General features: G+C 45.0%; 1 protein-coding gene across 1 annotated transcript in view; it reads right to left on the bottom strand.

Annotated features, from left to right (window-relative positions):
* The window catches only part of DEPDC5 (DEP domain containing 5, GATOR1 subcomplex subunit), a 47,722-nt gene extending 30,480 nt beyond the window's left edge, over positions 1-17,242 (bottom strand). Inside the window, exons 1-21 of the mRNA XM_086474331.1 lie at positions 17,218-17,242; positions 15,704-15,821; positions 14,884-14,971; positions 14,159-14,205; positions 13,585-13,670; positions 12,719-12,802; positions 12,024-12,073; positions 11,445-11,514; positions 11,206-11,284; positions 10,204-10,265; positions 8,712-8,781; positions 8,272-8,344; positions 7,433-7,536; positions 7,029-7,103; positions 6,041-6,175; positions 5,514-5,575; positions 5,340-5,413; positions 4,114-4,183; positions 3,551-3,587; positions 2,707-2,827; positions 1,434-1,654 (exon numbers count right to left, since the gene is read on the bottom strand). Coding sequence (XP_086330457.1) covers positions 1,434-1,654; positions 2,707-2,827; positions 3,551-3,587; positions 4,114-4,183; positions 5,340-5,413; positions 5,514-5,575; positions 6,041-6,175; positions 7,029-7,103; positions 7,433-7,536; positions 8,272-8,344; positions 8,712-8,781; positions 10,204-10,265; positions 11,206-11,284; positions 11,445-11,514; positions 12,024-12,073; positions 12,719-12,802; positions 13,585-13,670; positions 14,159-14,205; positions 14,884-14,971; positions 15,704-15,761 — 1,666 coding nt within the window. The 5' untranslated portion in view covers positions 15,762-15,821; positions 17,218-17,242. The remainder of the gene's footprint in view (positions 1-1,433; positions 1,655-2,706; positions 2,828-3,550; positions 3,588-4,113; positions 4,184-5,339; positions 5,414-5,513; positions 5,576-6,040; positions 6,176-7,028; positions 7,104-7,432; positions 7,537-8,271; positions 8,345-8,711; positions 8,782-10,203; positions 10,266-11,205; positions 11,285-11,444; positions 11,515-12,023; positions 12,074-12,718; positions 12,803-13,584; positions 13,671-14,158; positions 14,206-14,883; positions 14,972-15,703; positions 15,822-17,217) is intronic.
* Positions 17,243-18,407: the final 1,165 nt, after the last annotated feature.

Genomic DNA, 18,407 nt, shown 5'->3' with positions numbered 1-18,407 from the left:
CAATTTCGATCCAGTCTGCAAGTTACAAGACAGACAAGAATCCAGACAAGAACAAGTATTATTTCATCTGCCATTACAGCATTGCTGTATACTGTGTCACTCTACACCAAACGAAGCCACGAAGAAACTACTTGCTAAGTCAACTATGAAGAATTACTCAGTGCTTTGAGAATTCCTGAGAAATCAAAAGACTGACACATCAGAAACTTCAGGGTAAGTACCAAAGACAGAGCAGAAGCTACAACTGAGCAACATATGCCTTTTTTTAACATTCAGATTTGACAACTGAACTAAGGGATTACTTCCAGAAGACATGGGACACGATCTCAGCAAGCTAGCAGTTAGTCATGACTACTCTATGCAGAACAGAAGTATAGTTTTTTAGAAACAGGAAAGAGAAAGAAACCAGATGACTAAGTAGCAATTACTCTGTTCAACAAATGGAAATCCCAAAGAGAAGGAAGAGTCTCATTTCCCACTCTATGCTGCCAACTAGAACATGTGAAAAACCTCAATTACTCTGACTCTTCTGTTCCCCCCAGTCCTGTTCCACACACATCCCCATCCAGTTGCACACCTTCAGCTGGGTCACAAGACTATCCTTCAAACTAAAGGAGTAACAGAAATACCAAAGCCAAAAAGCGTATATTAACTGACAGCAGGGGAAAACATGAAAAGTAAACGTAATGTGAAGTACACTGTGTGATAGCAGTAAATCCAATTCCTTAACAGGACAATAATGGTAACCGGTGTCAGACAGCATGACATGAAAAAAAAACCCATAAAGAGCCTTCAGGGACAGAATTTTACAGAGGATCAAGCAATTGCAGGAGGAATACAATTCACCTAGAAATGAGTTGGGTTTGTGGAAGGTATTGCATACTGCCTGAGAACAAAATTAAATTTGAAGGAAAAAAAGGAGACTGCCAGCACTGCTAACACACCGAGACAGCTCAGCAGTACGTTGTCAAAAGGAAGGATCCAGAAAGTGACTCTTAATGACAACAAATCCCGATAGAGAGAAGTTATAAGCAGAGTCCCCCAGGGCTCGCTACTAAGGCCAACTCTCATTTGACAGATTATAGGTGACCTGGATAATAAGAAGTTACTTGTATATGTCCACATTTGCAAGCAGGCGCAGGAGAATAGCCTGATATTAAAGAAGGCAATAGACAAGGGAAAAGAGCAAATTGGTGTCAGGACACTTCTATGTAGGACAAGCCAAAAAAAAAAAAAAAAAAGCAACGGAATTGGACAAGGATAACAAAGGGAGAATGCACACCCAGCCGCAGCTGGAGCTGCGGAAAAGGTGCACCACGAGTGCTAACACAAGCACCGTCTCCCCTGTGCTGGCCTGGCAGCGGCCAGCACAAACTTCCATCTTCTCTCCCCTCTCACCACCTAAGGTACTTCCCCCTCTGCCTCAGGCTGACCTCTGGTGCTGGTATAGCCCAAAGAGCTGCTGACTTCACACTGGTGCAGATGAGGCCGTGGGATCATCAGGATGTTGGAGATCTTGCCCAGTGAGCTGTCATCAGAAGCCTGGCTCCTCACCTCCTCTGGGGGCAGCGTGCGGCTCTGCAGAGAAGGGCTGCATGAGACGTCATAGGAACTAGAGCTCTTTCTGGTACGACTTTCTCTCTCTCTCACAGACCTGCTGAAAATAAACAGGTATGTCCAGTGATATGAAAAAGAGATTAATTTCTGGGTTATCAAGGGCCTTGAACAGGCCCAAGTCACATAAGAGGCTCAATAGGTGAACTCAAGAAGAGGGCTACAAGGAATCTATCACTAATTTTTTTGACTCTGTGGGTACTATATACTTTTGTGCATCATACAATAGAAGAACAGAACACTCAATTGCTTCCAGCACACCAGCTGCAAAAAGAGCATGTTGGACTCTCCATGCAACAGACACCACACCAAGCTGGTAATATGGATGTCGTCTAGAAGATACGAGACCTGAGCCTACGATGCTAGGAACGCATAGCTAAAAGGAAACTACTTGGAATTACTGACTACATTCAATTGTACTGGCATCTTCCAGCACGGATTTCTACATATGAACAAGTGAGTCCACATGCACAGCTTCCTCCGATTTAGGTAACACTACTGAAAGAAGGAAAGCAAAAAAATATTTCAAAAGAAGTTCAATCTCATATTCCTGAAAAATCACTGAAATTTACAGGTTGTTCAATGAATTTGGCCAGGACCTGAGAATAATTAGGCTTTCTTCTCAGACAAAAGGCCACAGAATATTTGAGAACCTGCACTCAGCTCCTCTGTTTCTTCTCTCATGCAGAAAGGCACCATTTTCAGGGAAGATTCCCCACCATTCTGCATTCAGCACCAGTTACTAAGCGATGCATCAAACTAATGCTATTTCTACAACAGTGTGCAATTCCATTGTGCAAGTGCTTTCTTATCCAGTTTGCAAAATCTGCTAGGAACTTAGCAAGGGAAACTAGCTTCATTCTACTTCAGACAAAATTTAAGATGTAAAGAAAAAGTATCCCTTTTCCTAGATCCCACACGCCATCTTAGAAGTAAATACCAGACAACCAGCCATAAATACTAGCTACAGATAAAGCTTTTTGTTCAATTGTAAGCATGCGAAGATTTATTCTCTTTAAATTCCTCAAAGCATTTTATGCATCCAGAAATAACATGGCTACTCTAGAACTAGTACACTCACAAGCCTCTTACCTGAAAGTGGTACAGCGCTGGGCTCTGGATGGGCCTGGCAGTCTGAATACCTGGGCATCATAGCCATCATAATCTACCTGGATAGGCAGGGCATTCTCAGCATCTTTTGGAGCCCCTAATGCTGAAATAAAAACCACATAGCACTGGAACCTCTTTCAAGAATGTTCAAGATCTGCAAGTTAGAAGTATCCAACTCTCACCACTCATTTGGTATCTACACCAAAAGAAATCACATATAAAAGTCTCATGAGCAGAACAACTGGAGCAGCTGAATTACCAAAGCTGGTGCCCATGAATCAGGGTTGCTGAGGCCTAATATCTTCCCCCCATATATCCAAGACATGACATTAATAATCAACAACTCAATCCTTGTATGAACAGACGCCTCGAGTTCCTTCACGAGGGAACTGCACATTTTAAAGCATCCTTGACAGAACGGCCAGCCTCACTTACAGAATGTATACCTTCCTGAAACGAGGTGGTATTACAGGAATGCAGGCTTCTTCCACAGTAATTCTGTGGTCACAGCACTGATGACATCCTGAGCCAGTGAATTCTCTCCTGTCCTACTCCCACAGTCAGTACCACTAGCACATCAGTCTGATATCATCTATTCTTCTAACCAGGTGACAAGCAGCCAGGTCAGAAACTCACCCCTCCATATTAATTATTTGCCAAGAAGGTAACTGACACACGCACATTAACATCCTGGGTAACAACTACATAATTTTGATGGTTTCCTGCAACAACTGTCCCTTCCCGCATCTCATCAGTAGTGTTTTTGCTGAAGTGTCAGTCTTACTACAGCTGTTAGTTTGGGAGTCAGTGGGACAGAATTACTCACAGGCATCTCGGTTACTTTTTGCTTTCTCAGTCAGTGGCTGGAGGGTCCAACAAAGAAAGCGTGAAGTGACCAAAAAAAAAAAAAAAAAAAAAGAAAAAAGAGAGAGCATGAGAAAAGACAAAGAGAAGGGAGACAGTCAGCGTGTTCTAAGGAAATATCCCCCAGTGTGATCAAGCATGAGACAAAGTCTACCCTGCGGACTCAGCAAGGCACCAGACCACTTCAGACATATTAAATACTGATACTCTGTCACAAACGTGAGTAAAAAACACATCTTTGTCAAAACCTTTCTTCCTCTCCACAGAGTTCTTCATTACAGAATGCAACTCTAAATTTTATGGTGGCCAAAACATTCCTCACCTACTTTCATCCTTGAAAGGCAAGACCTGCAAACTAGTCCCTCATTCACAGTCCCTACATCATTACGGCTTTGCTTTCACGGTCTTTTAACACAGAAACTTAATTACACTGTTGGAATACTTGCTAGAAAGATTCTGATGCTTGGCTGAGAAAAGGTATCTGACAAGGCTGTAAGAATAAAGATAAATCAGAAAGATACGTACTTTCCTTCCCGCCAGCTTGATCCGTGGAGTGAAGCTGTTACATAGGAGCTGGCTTTTGGATGTGTAGAAACTGAAAGGAAACACAGGGGGGCTCAGCTGTCTTCTAAGAACTGAACATAGTTGGTTAGCTACCCAGCACACAGCCCGTGAGCCTGAGATAGCTATTAGACGGAGAAAAGGCGACGCCTTTCTCTGCAGCAGACAACATAGAGAAAACACTGACAGATGGTTAACCTGAGAGAAACTACTCTTTCCTTAAAGACCAGCCTTTGATTCCCATCCAGCTTCAGTCTAGGCCTTTTCTTAATATGCTTCCATCTGCATTGCCCAGTTCACTTCCTCCTCCTACGGACAGGTATCCACTTTCACCATCACTCTCTCCCTAATTTACATGACAGTAATGACTCACATCAGCTGCTTGAAAACTACAGACCTCCTCCTTTTTCAAATAACTTATTCATTAACATATGTTTCTTGAGATTTATTCATTAAGATCTGAATCATCTAAATTCTGCTTTATTATAAGCCTTCAAACACCTTTTTCATCTATGGCAAAGATCAGGTGCGTTCCAGCCACTCACAAATACTGGGTACAAGCAACCCAAGAATGGTAATTGGCGTGGACAGTCAACTAATGCATGCAGATAGAATGAGGTATTAAAAGAGAGAGGAAAAAAAGTAGTCCTACAGCAGAACAAGGACTGAGGAGGTAGTTTTCATCCTGAGCCCTGATGTCTATGCATAGGGAAAGGAGAGAGAGTATTATGGCACAGAATGTTCAACAGAAAGCAGATAGGAAACCTTCCATGTCTTGGTGTGACGCAGTGTAACACTGAGCAGCAGTGTTTCCTGCAATTGTTCCAATATTTGTCAGTTATCCACATTTTCTCTACCTGTAACTGTTCATTTGGGACGTATTTGTTTTCACTAATAACCAATCTAGTTGAAGTGACTGTACTTTTTGTTTAGCTTCCTGACTTCCTTTGAGCATAGCTGAAGGCTAGAACTAAGTTAGCAGGAAAGAGAGCTGAAGATCAAGACCTCTTCCTCTGCAAATTGCCTACCATCTCTGATACGTTGCATTAAAGCCCAAAGTTCTGTAAGACTATTGTAATATATGTCTTTGCTTCACAAGGAGAGCAGAGGAAATAAACAATGAAGGAAGAAACATTCAACAGATTATAAAGAGCAGAAGTACTTAGCGAAGGCTGACAGAGGTCACCCACCTATGGTTTATCCAGTGTGGAATATTGTAGTCGTCACCCAATCTGGAGTCGCCAGGTCCACAGCGGTTATGGAGCTGTAATTCAGAAGCACAGTGATTAGCTGTGTCTAGCTAGTCAGAAAATGAGAAACGTTTTTCGTAGGAGCAAATGGAAAGGAAAAGCAGCATGCTTTACCTTAAAGAGGGGTACAGCGTGCAATGGTTGCTCTCCCATGCAGACCAAGTCCACGCCTATCCCTGTAAACAAAGACCAGGAGAGTTGAGCTATCAAGCAGGACTGACATGCTAAGCCAAAACAGATCATCAACTTGAGCTGAAGGCCCAACTTGTATTCCTATCAGATTTTAAGATGAAAATGGTAGTTAACAGTCCCCTGGTGTGGTTACAAACCAACAAAGCCAGCAGGGACATAAGAAATGCTTCCTCTAAACTAATGCAAGTTACGCAAGATTATCCTTTAAGGGAAAGGTCTGCATGGACAGCTCGAGTTCTGTATCACAAACAGAAGAAATTAAATGCCTACAAGTTCTCTGAAAACCTGCCCATTTCAATACACAGTGCAGACAAGTCTTCCGGCTGTAACGCCTCTTCCCAGAGCACACAAGTTACAACAGACCTTTTTCATAGCAAGAAAAGGCTAGAGCTTTTCCAGATATATCTGTCTGCCTTCATAAAGACTGCACAGTATCACTAGTTACTTACCATTGTCTATCATCCGCTGCTTGGTTAGAATCATAAGGAGTCGATCAACTTCAAATACACCCACACCAGGGGTGATAACCACAGACATCTGGCCAGTCCGATCAAAGTTCCGGTTTATGTAATGCTTGTCAAATACTAAGAAAAAGAAGCAGGGAATAAATTAAAGAAGATGCTTGATGGTTTTTTTTTCAGAGCAAGGGAGGCAGCTCTCTAACAGCAGTATTAACCATGTTTCCACAAAGCCCATGCAAGCATGAGAGGGCTTGCATATAGCCTTGTCCAACCAATAAATGTTAATGAAGCTACAGGAGAGAGAGGAGTTAGGGCAGAAGATGGGAACCAGGTATATAAAAAGGAATATTTTTCTGATATGGCTAGTCTTTCCTTTAAAACACCCAGAAAATCCCCCCAAATCAACAAACCAACCCCCCCAAAAAAACTCCAACAAGGTAAAGTCCATTACTAATCATTTTAAATAACATTCTGTGCTCCCTCCCATGGCAGTAACAAGACAGACATTAAAGTGACAGAACGACACCTGATGTACAGAATCACAAAAAGCAGACCATTGCAGAGCCCTTCCAGCCCATCAAATCCATCCTGCTGCTAAAAAAAGATGGATCAGTTGCACTTAAATCACGTTTGATCTATCCTGATTTTGAAATGCTTCCATAATTTAAAGTTTCAACTTCTGTTCCAAGAGGCTCTCATAGAGATACACAGCTAGAAGAAAAAGCTTCATCCTAACAAGGTTCCTAAATGGTTCCTAAAGCCTGAAATACCCAATACTCAGTTATCTGAGAGCCACTGGTTTTCCAGAGACATACAAGACAATTTCTTCTGAGGCTGAAAACAATAACTTAACCACCTAATATTCCCCTCCTCTTCATGGTGTTAAGGAACAGGCAACAGAAGTCCACACCCATCTATTGGCAGCTGCTTTAATGGCTCTTCCCCTGTATATTTTTATCCATTGTTCATAACTTACCATTGAATGAAAGATTTATAGCCTCCAGGTAGTTCCCTTGTGCCGAGGTAGAATTGTAACCTGGAGGAAAGCCCTCTGGACAAGTGTTCAGAAGGAAAAAAAGAAAAAAATTGTCATCTCTGTATAGACTAGCTTTTTTTTAAAAAAAAAAACAATCAAACCAACCACACCAAAACCTGCATTTATAATAAATCCTATCACTTCAACAAATTACAGGCAAAACTGCTATTGGTGTAGCTCACAGAAAGGCCCAAGGAAAACAGCCTAGCCAAGACAGCACCAAGTAGTACAATACCAGAGTCCAACTGAAACTGAAGAGTTTACAGACAATGGTTGGGGGGGGGGGGGGAAATAAAAAAAGAGAGATAAAAGGTTAAAAGCATGGGAAATGAAGATTCTTGTACCTGCTTGCTCTAGTCGTACCAACACAGGATACTGGATGAAAAGCTTCTTAATGGTCACAAGCAACGAGGTCCACTCTTCTCGTCTCTCATTCTGAACTACAACTCTAGAAAGAGCACAACTTAACGAGGATCATGAAAGGAAGCTATGAAGAGGAAGTGAGAAGGGATGAACAAACTATAGAAAAAGAAATGCACAAAAAGGTGAGTGTTTCTTCCTGCTAGGCAGCACGTTAGAACTACTGCATGCTTGTAGCAATCGCTAAGGTGTAGATGCACACACAAAGCTGGGCACACCCCCAGCCAGAATAATCTCTCACTTCTAAATGAGTGATCAACATTGCATGTCAAATAGCACCACCGTCCTGCAAAGCAGTGAGATCATTAACAAGTCCAAGTTCAGAATCAAATGACAGCTTCGACAGCTTCATCTGCTGTGACCACCAGCCAAAGAGCTCCAGTACTGAACTGGAAACACTTGTGGTTTCAGCCATGGCACCATCTGTTCTCCAGCTACTCAAGAATGTAAAGGTAAAGGTCTGAAAAACAGCCAAGCTTTACACAAAAACTACTCCCAACATTACAGAACTTCAAAGGTTCTTGGCAATTCCCTTAGAGCACAGACAACACAATATTCACATGCACGTGGAAGGCTGACGTAGCAAAAATGGGTGTGCACTCACAGATGGAATGGGGACTACTCATCAATTTGCTGCCAGTTTCAGACATAGATGTTTTTCATGAACTTAATTCCTTCCAACATCCTACAGTTAATAACATATTCTCCACACAGGTTGCACATACACTGTGGGACGAGAGGTGAAAGAGGAAGGAAGACATACTTGTAAAAATCTTCATAAAATCTTCCCTCGTGATCCTGCCGAATTGATGCACGATGCGATTCAGGAAACTCATCTGAAATAGAAGCAAAAGCACGTATATCTTATGCTCTTGTATAGAAATGACTCTTCTTTTCTAGTAAGGAGCTGTTAATTCCATTAAAAAAAAACCACTGAAAAATATCAGATCTCCTACATATATCAAAATTGATTTTAAACCAGTATGATGAGGAAAATTTGCCACATATTCTTCTATGTAAGGTTTTCACTGCAGTACTTTCACAAGAATGGCTGTGTACCCACTGTGCTTGGTAGGGAATACTTTGGACATGAGCATTAAAAAAAAAAAAAAAAGGGAAAAAAGTCACTTGCAGCATGTGACCAACTTTTAATAGAGGAAATAGGTTTAGAAATAGAAACATGAAAATACAGAATTTACATACCCATAGATTTTGCTTCATAAAATGTTCTAGAAAACAGAACCACTGTCACTTCATGGCTGCAATTCTTCTCCTGTCCAGGAAGAACAGACAAAAAAAGAAAACTTAAGGGTCACGTTCAGCAGAAAACTGTATATACACATATAGTGACACCCTCCTTGCCCTCACACCTAGGACCAAAGGTAACTAAAACAAGGTAGTTGTACTGTTGCATTAATGTACCTGCATGGATGCTGCATATGCCTCTATGAAATAACGTAACGGTCTGTCCTGCAGATTCTGTGCTTGCAGGCTACACTGTATTTCACAAGAGCACTCTCCACTAGTCTCTAAAGAAACTCCTCTCTGTAGTTGCCAAGATACCTGATTTTTGTTTAAAAAATAAAGACAGTTGACTCAATTTGCTTATACACACTTAGGGCAATTTGATATTCTTATTTGTTACTGTTTAGAGATGCCCCTAACAATTCCAGAGGAATAAAAAATGAAATCTCCACTCAACAGTTACAGTGCTAACACAGACAGTGGAATTAAGCTGCACTGAGCACACTGGCCATCCCCACGGAAGGAAAGGCCTGAAAAGCCCTGTGAGCCCTGGCATCGCTCAGGCCTGTACCCCCACACGGTACAGTGGTACTAAAAGCAAAGCAGGCATCTTACAGACATGTCATGCAGTGCTCCTAGTAACTCTCCAATGGACAAAAAGCACAATGAAAACGAGACAAATCTGTCGGGCATGCTTGTGCTGTGCGTAACGTTTGGGACCACCATGAGCTGCACTACGCATAGGTGTTACACATTTAGGATTTCAGTCCCTCTTGCCTTGTCTAGCTACTCTTTCAATTGCGGTTGCAGATTTCACATATGCCTTTTTTGAGTACTGATACGGTTCTCTCAAGTCAGTGGAAGTCTGCTGCAGGCCTGCTAACAGCAGTTGTACCTGGCTCTGAGCCAGATCACAGACAGAGACAGGAAACAGCTTGGGGTTGCTCAGCCATAGCGAGGCTTTGTTTGTTTTAAAGCAATTCATTTTCAAGACCCTTGCATATCATCAGCGGCCCATATACTACAACCTGGAACCCCGTTGTGCTAAAAGATAGCAGCCCTAAACAGATCACACACTGTACCAGGGAAATACTCGGAACCGAGTCCTGGAACAAATAAAATTGTGTAAAACAGACTCGTGCATTACTGCACAAACACAACCAACCATATCACACATGTAGTGACTTTCGTTCAGTCAGAGCCTCCACACAAACAAATTCTATGATGCAAACACAGCAGATCAGTATTGGAGTCAATAGGCACATGCATGATTTAATGCAGACCTGCAGTAACTGCTCTTTCAATGCCCAGGAGCCACCTCTCTCAGTCCTGTAAATCTTCGCACTGCCTGACACAACCTGCATCTTCCTCAAACTGACACAGCAATGGGCTCATTAAGACGGCATTGACTTGCTCTTTCAGAACAGGATGAACTCTATCAGCTATTTACCTTCCATTTTGTGAAGAGGTCAGCAAGGAAACCGTTCACAGCTTTCTCAAAGTAGAGGTCCCCTGCAAAGTAAACATCTCCAAAGCATCAAATAACAGCAGTTATTCATAGTTAATCGACTATGGTAACCCTGAGGTTCTAGGACAATTATTTTTATTAGAATCGGAGCAGCAGTGTGCATAATGAATGCTAATATCACTAAAGCAAATATGATAAAAAAATTTAAAAGTATGACTATGTTTCAGAGGACGTAAACAAGACTCTTACTGTCAAAAGGATCTGACCTTTAAATTCATTTTTCCAACACATTTGCAGCATGCTGGGAAAGCATCTGCACCATCTTTTAGGCCTAGCATGCACAACTGATCTCCCGCTCAGTTTTGAATAGCTGCCCAGTTACATATGCCTAAACACATGGTCAAAGGAAGTGGTAAGAGGTTTGCTAAAGAATTAAGCCAGAAAAAAAATAGGACAATGACACAGATAAGTGACTCATTCTTAATGCCTCAAGTTTTAATACTTCTACTTTAATACTTCTGGGCTGAGGTGGGGTTTTTGCTTCACCGCTAGGACAAAGTCAAGACAAATCTAAAACATCAAGGTCCTCTTTGCACAGGACTTCCAAACATTTCTGGTTTCAGAATTCACACAGGATTGCACCTGCCCTCATCACAAACATGTTACTTTCCACAGAAAACCTCTCCAAAGTTCACAGTCAGTTGGCCCCCTTGACTGCACCACTGAGATAACGGCACCCAGGCCCTACAGTAGGGACGGGAAAAAATACGGAATACCCAGGAGAGACTGAAAAGCGCGGCACAGCAAGTGAGGATCTAAGAAGACACCACAGCACACCTCGGAGCACTGCCGAGGCCACAGGCAGGATATTCTAGTTTTCCAGCAGTGGCAGAAATACACAGTAGTGGCAGTCTTCTAGCAGGGGCAGAAAGGATAGCTGCTGCCACCCACATTCACAATCACGCAGACCAGCTACCTACATACCGTAAATGTCAAAATCCCACATTTCACAGCTCATCTGGATAAAAATATAAACCATGGCAGAAGTGGAGCGGAAGACCACCTGCAAAGGAATGAGAGATCTCATTTCAAACAAGGTACATTCAACAAAAGGGCAAAATGCAGAAGTTAACTACAGAGCAACCGATATGAGCACGCCCACTGTATCAGAGGGAATTTCCCCTCTAACACGTTGGGATTTCAACGTTTCCCTGAAATCTTACCCGGGTGTCCTCACTGATGTATCCACAAGTGACTTTCTCACTCTTTACCCAGAGTTCACCTGCCTGTGCCCTGGAAGAAAAGGAGTGCAGAATATTTGCTAACCAGAGTGAATATAAAGATTAGAGAATCAATATTTAAGCAACTGAGGGATGTACCAAAAGCTGCATTCAAGGATGACTTGAAGACAGAGTAGAAATTTATTTGGTTAAAACCCAATCTTTAATCCAAAAGATGTCAAACAGCCATCTCCCTCTGCATCTGCACATTTCTTTATGCCTTTGTCATCTCAACAGCAACTGAAATAACCCTCATCTGCACTATTAATACATCTTGGGAAGGGAAAATTATTTGGCATTGATCAGAGGCAACAAGTGCGGCTGGCTGTACTACTATTAGCTTCTCCCACCCCAAATCAGATAGGAGCTTTCCCCCACCTCGTGGTGTAGACAGAAATCTGTAGGAGAGTAACAGAACGATAAAACACGAAGGATTTTTCAGAGGAGATTCTCCAACTGGATACTCCGGATTCATTAATCTAAAGTCATAGGTAACAGCAAGCCCTCAGAGGAGGCACTGACCTGATACCCGCAAATTCAACTTTTTGGGTGACGTACGCACACGTGCTGACCTAAGAAAGAACAGTTACAGGAGTCAACAGACCAATTTACAAAAAAAAACCATTCATGCTCAAACATCTGACTTCTGCCATGAAATCACAAAAACCACTGAGCATATTTACTAATACCTCAGCCTACAGAACTCTGCACCAGAAACAGAAAATCGTTTTTAATACATATGAACTTTTATCAGGTCCATTTGTCTAATTCACTGTGCTTAGAAGAACCCAAGGCTGCACTTCAGATATGCAGAAATAAAGTATTCTAATAGTTGCTTATTAAGTGGTACTATTGGAGAGGGAACACTTTAGTGTACTTCTACCTGTAAACCATTTGGATTCAATTGCTTCCAAATGTAGTAAATCACTAAAATTCAGAACATAAGAAAAAACCTCTTAACAGCATTTTCAGTGCCCAAGGCAGTAATTAACACTATGGCAATGGAGTAGGAAACGATGGGATTAACTTTTTCTGCAACACATTTACATCCACCTCTGCAACTCTGATGTACCACCTGCAGCAGAAGTTCCTCAGGAACTGCTGATATTGGTCTTGTCCTCAGTTTTCTGTATTTCATGAAACCCTTATTTTCTTTTGCAGCAAGGAAAGATACATAATCTCCTCCACCCTACACACGAGGACAGTAGAGGCCTTACCAAACTTTTCTTCAGTCGCCACATATCCCCACGCCCAATATACTGGTCTTTAAAAGTCAGCTCCACCAAGTCCAAGGTCACCTCCTGGGAAATGGAAGAAAAGCAGTGCTTAGATTTTACTTGTTGTTTCTAAGTAGCACCCTTCAATCTGCTCTCTTAAGACCCAAATGTTACAGGGAAGGTTGTTCTAAAGCAAGTCAATACTCCTCACAGATGCAAGACAAAAGGGAAGTCCAATCAGAATAGGTGCAAAAGTTCTGCCTGTACCTGGAACTACTGTGAGCTGCAAGACACCGCACAACGTGACCAGAAAAAGCCCAAGTCTCGGTGCAAATTGGAAGCACAAATAAAGCAAATTACTTCCACTGTTCAGGACATTAAGGAAGCCTCGTTTCCTGCAGATTTTTGTCTTGTGCTGAATGTAAGCTCTGCCTGAAGCTCTCTTGATAGCTGGGACATTTACAAGAGATGCCTCTCTTACAAGGCTCTCTGGTGTCAAATAATGCAAATCCGTGCCATGGCTCTTCTTTTGACTAGGCCACTTACAGTTTGTCTTTACTCTGCCTAATTATCCTGAATTTCTGGAATTTAAAGATATTTGAAATTTCTAAATTCCTATCAAGCTGTGTTGAAGCTGGTCCACAGACCTCACAAAGAGAGCAAGGACTGGTAGGGAGAGAAGAGAGAGACAGACAACAAACAAACAAGTAGTTCAATTACCCAAGCCTAATTTTCTTAGGAAAGAAGGCTAAATAGCTTTCAATAAAAAATAAATGCCTTTTTTCCCAGTACTACTGTAGATGGAAATTCACAGGGCTCTGAGCTAAGCGAAGGGACAGATGGAAAAAAGTTGCAAAGTCACACACCTTTGGGTCAACCACATTCACGTGGACATCCTGGTATGGCCGCAGGCGGAACACTTGTGCCACTGTCTGATCCACACTTATAGTTTCTGCCACAGAAACAAGAAAGGACAACAGAGAGGTGGATGTCCCAAAAAGGTTTCAAGTGGTTTACAAGTACAAAAGTAATACAGTGAGACTGTCATGAAACACTCAGGGCCTCAGCAAAAGACGGCTGCTTTCAGCTACGGCCCAATCTAAGAGTCATGAAAAATCAAAGCAGGTGAGATAAACTCAAAGTTTAGGCTGAATTAATTCCTGCAAGAAGAAAAGATATAAAGCTAGTCAGAGAACGCAAAAACAAAAGTTTAAGACTAAAAAGTCAATTTTGTTTAAACCATACCCCGCGTTTCTCAACCAAAAACAGATTTAAAATTGGCTATTCATTTTCTGATAAAATTACAATTCTTCCATTCCTAAACAGACAAAGCATTGATTTGCTCACAAAGTTAAAATATATGCCTTCATCAGTCACAGGTACAGCCCAATCACATAGTCCTTGTCTATGATTTTCCACACTGTGAGTCTAGAGTTTTACCTTTCTGCAAATCTTCCTTAAGCGACTTCACTTGTAAAAGCAGTGGACTGGCATGCAAAAAAAGAAAAAAGGCAGAAGACAGGTTGAGATCCCAACAGCCACTCTGGTAAATCACTCTGTCAAAACTATTCAGTAACATGGAGCATGGGATAAGCTAAAGAGAAACATTAACATTTTCTAGAAAGCATCAAACATCTTCCTCTCTGCCTGTCACCCTGTCTTGTTCTTTATAAGGCACTCTGCAGGCAAAGGTGAAACTCTAAATGGGAAAGGAAGGCACACAGGAACTTCTCAGAACCTCATACAAGTATATTGCTACTTTTCAGGTATGGGCTGCAGGATGAACAGCTTCATGTAAGGTGGTTTATGTTTTCGTAGCTGACCAGCAAGATTTAACTTTGCTGAAGATATACTATAGGATGGAAGAATAATCATCAGGTAACAGCAGCTCTATGAAGAGGATAAAGATGTTGTAGGTTCGATATTCAGGTGCTACTTGCCCTCTGAAAGGTCAGCAAACTAACACCAGAGAATTCCATGAACTTTAAGGAAGAGCTCCTGCTACAGTTATCCTCTTTACTTCAGGCAGAAGAAAACCATGGCAGCATCCTGAAGCAAAGTTGTATCAGCTCTAAGAGCCTCTCCCTCTAGAAGCCACTGCACACGAACACACCCCTTCAGTGCTCTAACCACACCTGCCCGATACCAGCAAAAAGAGAATTCACCTGTATTCATCATTGGGATGTGCAATTTCCACAACATCTCCCAGCTTGATCTGAAGAAAGACTTTAGGATTCACCACCAGTTCATCATCTACAAGACACAAGCAAATGAGGAAAACCACAATGAACAGTTCTATACCAAACACGGACGCTGGCATGTTCACATGCAATTGCTCGCTCTGCACAAGTACACCAGCCCAGGACTGACACGTCAGCGACGCCTTCTAGTTACTACATGACAGCCCCCATCCAGCCACTTCAGTGTGCCCGCTCCTGTGGGCAAAAACTTTTCTTTTAAATCACAGAATTTCCATAAAAGGCATGTTCAGCAAAAGAGTGTGCCTTAATTAGGCAAGTTAAATCATCTTTTTTATTTTTCATCTAACACCAGCAGATAGCTATAGAATCTTAACAAGATTTATTAACACGCTCTAAGTCTAGAAGTAGGGAGCAATCAAACAAGTGACATTGTTCTTAGCACACAGAAACGCATCTACATGCAGTCATAAGTGTCATTGACATGTCTGTCACTTATTAGGGTGACGGAAATAAAAGGTTAAAAGAAAAGCGATAAAAGAAAAGGGGAAGAGGCAGAATAAAGCAATTTGATTTGATTTGATCTTGTTCTGCTCCGACAAATGCAGTTCTATTCTGCTGTATCTTGCTATTAAAAAAAGAGCTTTCCAAACTCTGGCTGGTAATACTGCTTGTTACAGCAAAGCATCCATTTTCACTGTTCAGTTAAAAAGATCAATAAAACAGTTAATTCCTTTCCATTAAGTAAGAGTGCTGGTCTCACTGCTAGGAACCCAGAGATACTGACCACTGCCGCCAAACCCCTTCTTATGTATGACGAGCTTGTACACCTTGTTGGTTCTCATCTTGAATTACAGTTCTTCTCAGCTGCATTGAGCAAAAACAGTTGAAGACATCTTGCATATCTAAAACGGAAATGAAAGCAAACACAGATCTCTGGTCATTACAAAACCATTCTTGATACTCTGTGCGTGAACATAGGATGCTGTGCCACCACGTAGCCAAGGATGCCACGGCAGGCACGTTACAAAGTTTAATAAACGTCAGGCTAAAAGTTTCATAATAACCTTTTCCACCAGCACTCCTGCCAGCAAGCTAGGACTGCTCTCTAAAATCATGGCTCTCGTATTTCAAGGATAAATTCTGAACCACGTGTTAAATGCATCAAAATGAATACCCAGACTTATGCCCGCTGCCAGTTATGTCTTTCACCTCTTTCATGTGTCTTCTCCCATGTCTCTCAAAGACCCTGGAATCCACAACCGGCTGATTCCACACCAACCCGGCAGAGCTGTGCCCCGCAGAGGGCAGCGCTACCCAGGCACAGGGCCAAGCAAACATCTAAGTTTGAGGCACTGGTTTGCATTACTTTAACTGCATCGACCACTGCATTTTTTTTCTTCCTGCTACTTTCATTTAAAATAAAGCGCACATCAAAGGAGGGCCTTTACTTTTATAATTTACTCCTTTTAGACGTGCACTTAAATTGGAAATGATCAGTAGGAATAAGGTTTTCTTCATAAAACTATAGCCACATTATTAAATTAAAATAGAACCTCTTCTAGTTATAACTGTAGTTTTACACCAAGTCAAAACACAGAGGAACTTAAAAGTATGCTTTTCGAATAGACTGAAGTATGGAGCTTGCAGATGCTCTTTTCAGAAAGTCGATTTAATTACCAAGCTACAAAGGCATGGTGAGAAAAAACGTACACCCGAAGTTTCTTAAAAATAAACTCTATAGAACTTTCAAACTTTGAATTGACGTGGGCCTGGAAGAAACAGACACTCGCTGCAGCCGCTGGCGGCAGGACCCGCACCGAGGACGCCACAGGGAAGCGGGGCCGGCAGCGCGCCGCCCGGTGGCCAGCGAACACACCGACCCGTCCCCAGCCAACTCTCACGCCTACGGCCATCGACCCGGCTACGGAAACCCCCGCGCTTCTGCAAGGGCCCGTAACGGAGGGAGTCGGAGCAGCAAAGCGAGACGCCCGCGTTCCTCCCCCGAGCAGCCGCCGGGGCGGCCCGGTCACAGCGGGGCCCAGCACCGCAGAGCCAGCAGCGCGGCGGCCGGCGCCGGAGCTCCAGCACCCCAGAGGAAGGGGAATGCGGGGCACCGCGCAACCCGGGCGCGGAGCCAGCTCGGCCGCCTCGACGCCCCGGGCCGCTCACCGGTTACCGCGGGAGGAGGCAGCCCCGCGGCAGCGCCGCCAGCGCCAGCCCCGCTGCGGCAGGCCGCAGCGCAGCCCCGCCCCTCCAGCGGCCGCGGAGCGGGGCGAGGGACGAGCGCGGGGCCCTGACCTCCCGGTCCCGTGTCCCCCGCCGGCGGCCGGCCGCAGCGACACCGTCCCGACGAGGCCCCTCGGGCAGCGCTCGCCACTTCCGCATCCGGGGCCGCCGGGCCAGCACGCGCGCGTCACGTGACGCCCACCACCGAGACGAGTGGGAAAGAGCGGGCCGGGCCACCCCCCCACGGCGGCGCGGCGGGCGGGGTCCCGGTTGGGGGCGGGGCGCGGGCACCGGGGGCGGGGCGGAGCGGCCGTTGGCGGGGGCGGGGCAGCAGCAACGACCGCCTGGGCCGTACGTGCAGCCCCAGCGAGGGGGCGGCGGGCCCGGATGAGGAAGTGATGTGAGTGGGGAGGGGGCAGGCGGCGCGGCGGTCCGGGAAGGAGCGGGGCCGGTGGCCGCAACCGCTGAGGTAACGGGAGCGGAGCGTAGGGCTTTAGAGGGGTCTCCGGCGCGGGCCCGCCTCTTCCGCCCGCCGCCGTCGGCGGTTGGGAGTGGGCAGCGGTGCCCCCGGTGAGGCGGGGCGGGGGGCGAGCGAGCGGCTGCCGGGGGGCCTGCCCTGCCCGGGCGCGGCGGGGGCTCTGCGGGGCCGAGCCCGCCCCCCGTCGGCACCGGGGGAAGCACCGGCGGTTGCATAATTACCGAGAGCGGTGGCCTGCTCCGGCGTGGCGCCTCGGGGCGGGTGCAGACCGCCGGGGACGGGCGTATCGGACCTCAGCTCCGGTCGGGCCGGCGCTGTCCGGGGTCGCAGCGGGGGCTGGTGCCTCGCACGGCGGCGGAGGGCTCGGGGCTGAGCCTAACGGCGCTGCTGCGGCGCCCGAACAAAGGGGCGCTCCCGGCCCTGCCCGCCGCGCGGGGCGGCCCGCACCGGCGCTGGGATTAGCCGGTGTCGCCGGAAGGGCGATCCTTTCCCGAAGACACTTGTCCCCGTGTGTCGCCGTCGGGCTGCGCAAGCGAAGCCTCCTGCTCTGTAAGCTGCGTTTGCCTGAGGAGCGGGGAGAGGGGCGCTCGGCTGGTGCGCCGGTGGTTTTTGTGAACTGGGTGACTGGTGCTTCTGGTGGAACCCGGCTTAGCCCGTTCCTGTCTGTGCGTGTGTCGTCAGGAGCGATTAGACAGCAGCGTTTTCGCATCAGGGTTTTCGTCATGACGACGGTGCTTGCGTCAGGGCGGGCAGAACCCCCCTGCGCCGCTGTGCGCTGTCGCCG

The sequence above is a fragment of the Leptosomus discolor genome, chromosome 16, assembly GCF_034619465.1.
Source record: "Leptosomus discolor isolate bLepDis1 chromosome 16, bLepDis1.hap2, whole genome shotgun sequence".
In the NCBI taxonomy this organism is placed as follows: Eukaryota; Metazoa; Chordata; class Aves; order Leptosomiformes; family Leptosomidae; genus Leptosomus; species Leptosomus discolor.
This window is presented reverse-complemented; position numbering and strand designations above follow the sequence as displayed.